At 42.6% G+C, this 8584-nt stretch overlaps 1 protein-coding gene across 1 annotated transcript; it reads left to right on the forward strand.

Annotated features, from left to right (window-relative positions):
• Nucleotides 1-300: 300 nt before the first annotated feature.
• LOC136520481 (BTB/POZ domain-containing protein POB1-like) lies at nucleotides 301-8036 on the forward strand. Its single transcript, XM_066514023.1, has 6 exons — nucleotides 301-758; nucleotides 3129-3254; nucleotides 5998-6116; nucleotides 6207-6270; nucleotides 6576-6855; nucleotides 6937-8036. Exons 1-6 carry the CDS (start codon nucleotides 548-550, stop codon nucleotides 7745-7747), a joined length of 1611 nt encoding a protein of 536 aa, XP_066370120.1. The 5' UTR covers nucleotides 301-547; the 3' UTR covers nucleotides 7748-8036.
• Nucleotides 8037-8584: the final 548 nt, after the last annotated feature.

The raw sequence follows: 8584 nt of genomic DNA on the forward strand, positions 1-8584 counted from the left end.
TGTTTCCCTTTTAGTTTTTCGTCGATGAGTGAAAAAAAATCCAAAGACATCATCGCAAGCAAGAGGTTGCGAACGCGAAATCCATCGCCCATTAACACCCATCCTACGTTCCCATCTACCCGTCCACCGACACGCGGGCCCGTCCATAGCCGTAACAGCTGGGACCCACCTTATGGTCCTGGACACGCCCGGCGTGAAGTGTATTTATCCACTTGCCCCCACCGGGAGGGTACGAATTTACTCCGCCTTGTTCAGCTGTCCTTTTTCTTCACGTGTAATTACATTTACAACTCCGCATTTCTCTATATCACGACGCTGCCCCTCCACGTCTCCGCTTCCCGTGTTCTTGTTCGTCTCCTCTCCCCTCGCCTCAGGCCCTCACACCTCGCTCGCTCCCGCATCGCGGTTTCCTTTTCGAAGCCTTGCTAGGTTTAGAGTCGGGGGCCTCCGTCTACCCCGTCAATGGCTCCTGAGGCGGCTGTGCTTCAGAGGTGAGGTGAGGTGAGCCGTGGGTACGCGCGTGGTTGGTTGGTTCGAGGAGGCGGGGATGGACCCGGACTTCTCGCGGGCGAGTGGGGGGCCGAGCTTTGAGTTCGCCTTCAACTCGGTCAACTTCTCCGACCGGGTGTTGCGGATCGAGATCGTCGCTGGGGATGACGCTCTCGGTGCCAAGGGCGCCGCCGGCGAGGGGTGCTCGTCGCTTGCCGACTGGGCGCGCCACCGCAAGCGGCGACGGGAGGAGCTCCGACGTGGCAAAGGTGAGCGAGGATTTCTGATTATCTCATTTTTTTCTCTCTTCCCTGGAATTTGCGAAATTGGCTGTGGATTTGAAACTGGGGAAAGGCAGTGGTTGGTTGTTTGCATTGAATTATTCCATGCGTTGGGTGGGGGCAAAAGGAATAGGAAGCTGCTTTCCTTTTGAGGTGATTTGATTTGACCTTACCGTGTGCTCCGAGCTTTAGGTGGTAAAGCCTTCGGCCTTAAGTGTTGTGAAGGCACTTTTACTTTTAATCGAGGCTGTGAAATGTGGGGCTATCGTTCTCTTTTTTAATCCTTTGAGTTGGTGCAGTGGCAATTCAGATTATCATTTAATAAGCAATCTGTTGCCAATGAAATGGCTAAGGGGGTGTTTGTTTCTCCGCTAAACTTTAGTCGCTGTCCAATCGGATGTTTGGACACATGTATGGAGTATTAAATATAGACTAATTATGAAACTAATTACACAGCTTGTGACTAATTTGCGAGACGAATCTTTTAAGCCTAATTAGTCCATGATTTGACAAGGTAGTGCTACAGTAAGCATGTGCTAATGACGGATTAATTAGGCTTAATAAATTCGTCTCGTGGAGTACTGACAGATTTTGTAATTTGTTTTTTATCAGTATCGGAACACCCCATGCGACACCCTCACGTGACACCTCCTAAATTTTAGTCACCGGATCCAAACACTCCTAATAAGCGCTAGAATTTAGTGGGGACAGTTAAGCACCATAGCAATTGACACGATTTGGCTGTGGGTGATCTGTTCTGCTGTATTAGTACGATCTCATTCATCTCTGCATTTGGTATGGGCAAACTAATTATTTGTATGCCCTACCTTGATCAATGCCTGTAATATTTACATAATCATGGACGTATGAACAACATGCACACTGCAACTCAGTCCACATTTGCGAACAACATGCACACTGCAACTCAGCCAGCATATTGGAGATGTAATCTCTTTGGCTGATGCTGCTTAGACAGCCATTAGGTGATCATACGTTTGCACTCCTCAATACGTTTTCGACGTTAAGAAGTATGGATGTTTTTTGTAATTTTGTGATATTTTGTTCATTGAGGAAATTGTGGTCTGTTGACAAAAAATGAAATGCTCCTCAATGAGTAACATGTTGTCCTTATTTATTCTTTAGCCATGCACATGGTGTTCCAATAGCTTGTTTGACTCAAAAAAGTGCACTTCAATATCTATTATTTTGTCATGGGCATGCTCTATAATTGTGAAACCTATTTCTGGAAATTTATGTATATCTGGAAATCACACTTGAATTTTTCCTATATGATGTAAGAGAACCTGTTCAATTCCAACAGTTACATTAGCAAAATTTGTATTTGTGAAATGTGCTTATGAGTAGTTTTACCTGTTACGTGTTGCATTATAATGCACAATATTTATGTATGTATTTTTCTTGTTTGTGCTATGGATATGGAAATAAAAAGGAAAATTAGAAGTGTACAAGGACAGACAAACAGGATGTGAAAATGAATTATAGTTTCTCAGGGAAATAGGAGGAGATAATATGTGTCTTTGGCATTTTTTTCTCGAGAAAATGAGCTCACTCTTTAACACTGCAAAGTTGTAAATTATTATAAAATAAGTTTGACTCCTCTTGACCAATTTCTTGCCTATCCATCAGTGTCCGAAATTTATACTAGAAAATTGAATTGGTGATGTAGTTTGGGTTTAGGGTTTGGGGGCTTAAGGTCACTAGGCTTAGAGGGGTCACCGTGGAGCACGCTGGCCTAATGGTGGTGGAGGACAGCGGTTGGGTGGTGGAGGCAGCGAGGGCATCAAGCTTCAATTGGTTAGCATTGGCAGTGGTGGAAGCAGCATCGCGCTTGGGCCTACAAAGCCAGTGGTCGCTGGGGAGCTCAAGAACCTGATGAAGTAGATGCTGAGGGAGGAGCAATGCCAGGAGGGGTTATTGTCAAAGCTGCAGAGGTGTGCCTGCCAGAGCTAGGTGAGGAGGGGAGGTGTAGGTACGGCACTTCGTGTCGGGCATCGGTTGGGAATGAGGAAGAGGAAAGAAGGAAGGAAGAAGATAAGGAAGGTAGAGAGTGTCAAGGGCGTGTATATCTGGGCTGTACCATCAATCCAAGGCCCAGAAAATGTGACTGAAGCCATGGACCATAGCCAAATATCAGGCAACTGACAAGGATACAGACCCTATATTAGTGATATATTTTTTGTGCTGATCATGCCTTGGCAATTTACTATCTCATTTTCTTTTCACTATTTGCTGTGATTTGCAGTTTGTTCACATCTTATGTCTTCGTAGTACTGCATGATCTTCAACTATCAAATTTATTTTGTGTATAACTTTTGCACTACTGTTTTATGTACCCAGAATCTGGAAAATACATGCCAGATCCAGGAAACTGCAAAGTTGAAGCTGAAGAATGTGATGCCTACGAGGAAGGCAACGTGCCTGTAGCTATGATAGAAGAATCTCCACCTGATATTGAGCCAGATGGTTAGTGCAATTTAATTTTTTCAATTATGTTGTTAAAATAATTCAGGTTTTTGGGTTCAGGAAAAGGAACCTGCATACACTCAAAACAATCCTTTACCATTTTACCATGTTTGCAATATTCAGGGTCTGCTAACTATTACTCCCTCCGTTCCTTAATATAAGCCATATAGATTTCTAAAGAAAATTCCAAAATATAGGTACGTATTAGTTCCCATGCCGATTAATTTGGAAACCTTCCCACCGTACATAGCACATGCCCCAACCAATCCTTCAGATTTAGTAACCAATCTGATTAGGAGAGAGAAGATGGCCTGATTTTCCTTTTTTTCTCGGTCTCACATCCTTCGCCAAGCCGTGCGTTAATATTAGTGCTAAAAACTATATGGCTTATATTAAGGAACGGAGGGAGTATTAGTGCTGATGGTATTTTCTTGTCAAGTTTACTATGTGGCACAATGTATTGGTGAACTTGTTCAGTTGTATTGAAGTTGTCAGATATGTTGGCCTGAACTAACTGCTGGTAGAAAACACATCAATTATTTTTTTCATGTAGCTGCTGGGAACCATGTGTCATTACATTAAGAGAGAATTAAAGGAAAAAAAAACTATGTACAGCACTCCAAGAACAAACTTACACAACATTAAACACACACACCAAATGTGAAATACAAAGCACAGGCGCGCCACTGAACTATAGAAGGAAATGGCCTACAGTATTGAGGCAACATGGTTCAAAAAAGATTTCAGAGGTCTTCAGCTCCGGCTGTACACCATAGGGTACCCTCCTCCTTTACAGCCCTCCTGACCAAATTAGAGATCGGAGAAGCTACATTGAAAACACAATCGTTATGATGATTACATAGCTCCCAGGCCACTAAGTGATGAAAGTGTTCAGGCCTTATGCTGCTTCTCCACCTCTTTCATTGTCAGGCACTACCAGGCAGAGAAAGTACCTGTGCCTTGGTCAGGAACCAAATCTTGTAGGCCTAGCTTATGTTAGGTAGCAGACCAAACTTCTCTTGCAACCATGCAGGAAACCAGAATGTGTTGAATGTTTTCAGATGCTTGATCATATAATGGGCAGGATGCTGGAGATGAGGTGACCCCTGCTTATAGCCAATCTGCTGGCTATCCAGCAGCAGTTTAGAATGGCTAGCCACAAAAATCCTACATTTCAAAGGGCCTGAGATTTCCAAATTCTCTTCCAAGGCACAAATTTAACAGAACCCACTTCAAAGGAGTTATGTGCCAATTTACTGGAGCACTTTCCTGAAAATTAGTTATTTAAATAGCACAATTGTACTAGAGATTAAGCTCAGGCTTATGTGCTTTGTTCATGAAACCTCAATGTCTTGGTTGGTACTTGGAACTAATGTGTATACAAGCTATACTTCTGTGAAATATGTTGTGAGTTTTTTTTTTTTGAAGAAACCTCTTAGAAGAGGGCAAGGAGCTCCTGCAATTCACTTAAGAAGAAGAGACTTGACCCGGTTTATAGGAAATCTGTGCCAAAAAAAAACTTACAGCAGCACAGTTTATTAGGAGGAAAACTGGCAAAGAAACCTAGGCACGACAGCCCAGACAACAACCCTGAGTATCCTGCAAACACACAGCGCCAACCCATAAAAGACGGAGCCCATCACGTGTCATCGTCGCCAAGCTTGTCACAATAGCAACAAGCAGCTCTGACTCCACAAGTTGTAGGAGATAGCTAAGAGTAACTTTTCTGCAATTAACATCCTTGGGAGATATGGCTTCCTCAGAGTACTTGAAGCAGCAACTTGGCTACTTGGCATTTTTCTAAGATATGGATGGTGCAAGCTGAGTAACTCAGTCTTAAGTATCTTAACAGTTAACTCTTTACACCCGTTTGGATGTTGGTATTGAGCTTGAAATTGGGAAACTGGAATTGTATATCTTCAATACCATGTGTTTGGATGCTTTGGAATTTGACCCACAATTCCACATGGTATTCTCACAGCAACAAACAACACACTCCAATTTGGACCTACAATACCGCTGCCTGAGAGCTCCAGGGCGACCACCGCCGACCATGGCTGCACGCTGTCACTAGCAGCCAAGGACCCTGGACCCCCACGGGGTTGCTTGCGAGTCTGTCACTGCCTTACCCTCCTCGACTGTGCTTGGAGGCAGCAAAGTGTCGCACATTGAGCGTGGAAGTGGTGGAGGTCACCGAGGCGTGGAGGCCGGTGGGCTCGCCGGTCAGGGGGAAGACGATGTTTGGATGGGCATTCTTATTTCCCAGGGACCAATTTAAGATATCGAAACTCCTAGAAACATAATCACAGTCCAATACCATTTCAGCATGTCATTGATTTGGAAACCGCGAACATGTCTGTAGCCTAGTTGGTCTCAGGAGCCTTAGTAGCACCTTAGGTCTTGGGTTCGACTCCAGTGGGAGCAAATTTAAACAGGCCTGGGTTAAAAAACACCCATCATCGGCTGTGTTCCTGAGTTATACGTGGCACGTCCAGGACAGCTGAACTTCAGGGGTGTTTCTTAGCCTGCGCGAGAGAAGTTTCTTCTCAATGCAATGCTGTGGGGGCGGTCTTTCCCCTGCAGGTCGAGTTTTTATTGATTTGGAAACCCAATTCCGCTGACCCAATTCAATGCCAACATCCAAACACCCTTAGCTATCATGTGATGCTGCAGCGCACCATTTTCTTTTGTCATGTCAGTGATTGGTTCATTTCATATTTTAATTGGATCTTTTCTTTGCCAGGTGAGGATGGAGAAAGCAGCGACTCATCCTGGAGTATGGAGTGTACTCAGGTTTTGAGAGTAAAGTCTATCTACATCAGCTCTGCAATTCTAGCTGCAAAGAGCCCTTTCTTTTACAAGGTATCTATTTTTTTTTTCTGGATTGTGCTGATAATGCACTGTATTGTGGTATAATTAACTAGCTCACAACATTTGTTTCATTCTTTTTAGCTTTTTTCAAATGGAATGAAAGAATCCGATCAGAGGCATGCAACTCTTAGAATAAATGCTTCAGGTAATGTGGGAGCCATTGCAGTATGCTTGAATGTTCTAACAAATAGGAGTACATAAGTACTGCCTTGTTCTACATTGTGCTATTGTTACTGAAATGATGGGATCTATAGTACAAAAATGATAAGTTTGAATGAGGTTTGCACTTCCTAATTTTTATTTGCTACCTTGTTACGTCCTTGTTCTACCTTAGCCATCTTTCCTTGTCTCAAAAGTTTAGGTCCATGAGAACAAGGGAGTGTATCTCTGTTAAATGTTTTCTTGCTAACAGTTTGAACTTTTGACTCATTGTATTTCTACTCTGAACAGAGGAAAATGCGCTTATGGAGCTTCTAAGCTTTATGTATAGTGGCAAGTTGACGACAAACCAGCCAACTGCCCTGCTGGATATATTGATGGTCGCTGACAAATTTGAGGTTGTTTCCTGTATGCGGCACTGCAGTCAATTGCTTAGAAGTTTGCCTATGACCACAGAGTCTGCACTGCTCTATCTGGATCTACCCTCAAGCATTTCAATGGCTGCTGCAGTTCAGCCACTGATAGACACCGCCAAGGAATTCCTTGCCAATAAATATAAGGATTTGACCAAGTGAGTAATCTCTTGTCAAATAGAGCTAGAAGTTAAATCATGGAAGAGACATAGCCATTAAAAAATGATTCCCATTTTCAGGTTCCAAGATGAAGCAATGAACATTCCTCTTGCTGGAATTGAAGCCATCCTATGGAGTAATGACCTTCAGGTCGCATCAGAGGATGCTATCTACGACTTTGTGATAAAGTGGGCACGTGCTCAATACCCAAAATTGGAGGAAAGACGTGAGATCTTGGGCACACGCTTGCTGCCCCTTGTTCGGTTCTGCCATATGACCTGCAGGAAGCTGCGGAAGGTTCTTGCTTGCAGTGATCTGGATCATGAGCAGGCGACTAAATGTGTCACAGAGGCACTTCTTTACAAAGCTGATGCACCACATAGGCAGCGTGCCCTTGCAGCAGATGTGATGACATGTAGGAAATATGCTGAGCGAGCTTACAAATATCGTCCGCTTAAGGTTGTAGAGTTTGATAGACCATATCCACAGTGCATAGCATACTTGGACCTGAAGCGTGAGGAGTGCAGCCGACTTTTTCCATCCGGACGGATATACTCACAAGCTTTCCATCTAGCTGGACAGGGTTTCTTCCTCTCAGCACACTGCAACATGGACCAGCAAAGTGCATTCTATTGTTTTGGTCTCTTCCTAGGGATGCAAGAGAAAGGGTCGACAAGTGTTACCGTGGATTATGAGTTTGCTGCAAGGACAAGACCGTCTGGTGAGTTTGTCAGCAAATATAAGGGCTACTATACCTTCACTGGCGGCAAGGCGGTTGGGTACCGGAATCTCTTTGCGATCCCGTGGCCATCATTCATGGCTGATGACAGTCTCTTCTTCATTGACGGGGTATTGCATCTAAGAGCTGAGCTGACCATAAAACAACCCTAGACGTGGCTGTGTACTACTAACTGAGTTTGTGCCGCGGTGTCCAAATCCATGCAATGATGATCTGCAGTGTAGAAAATGAAATCTTCTGTGCGTGCTGTTTTTACTTTTTACGGATGCACTTAAATAGACAATTTGAAAACGAGAATTGAATTCTCTCTTGTTTAGTTGTTTTTGCACCTGAGGATCATGTCATGCTCTGTACTCACTAAACTGTGAAAAGTGATTCAGCTAATCAAATTTTATGTTGGATGGGCAATCCTGTCTAAGTAAACGGTGGTGCCTTTAGCAATTTAACTGCTTCGTTGAATGGCAGAAGATGCCTCGAATCGGTTTGATTCATATAGATACAATTAGGTATTTGATTTCTTTTGTTGATTGGTATATTTGACTATTGTTGTATTTATCAGAAGAAAAAAAAGGAATAATAATAATAATAATAATAATAATAATAATAATAATAATAATAATAATAATAATAATAATAATAATAATAATAATAATAATAATAATAATAATAATAATAAATCGAGGAAGGAAGAGGGGAGGATGATGGGTGGGGGCCGTGGTTGCACAATTAAATGAAAGATGGAAGAATTTGTGTATTGCATTGTTCTGATGCATGAATATATATATTGATGGTGAGAGGGTGTGGTGAAATGATGGTTTGTCACGAGGCTCAAGCAAAGTAATAATTTGTGCTTCCTCTGTCCCTAAATATCTAAATATCTGTCATTTTCACTTTTTGAGAAATAACTTTGACCAAATATATATTAAAAACTATTAATATTTATGGTACATAATTAGTATCATTAAAAAGATCTTTGAATCTAGTTTTTT

Source organism: Miscanthus floridulus, chromosome 18 (genome assembly GCF_019320115.1).
Source record: "Miscanthus floridulus cultivar M001 chromosome 18, ASM1932011v1, whole genome shotgun sequence".
NCBI lineage: Eukaryota > Viridiplantae > Streptophyta > Magnoliopsida > Poales > Poaceae > Miscanthus > Miscanthus floridulus.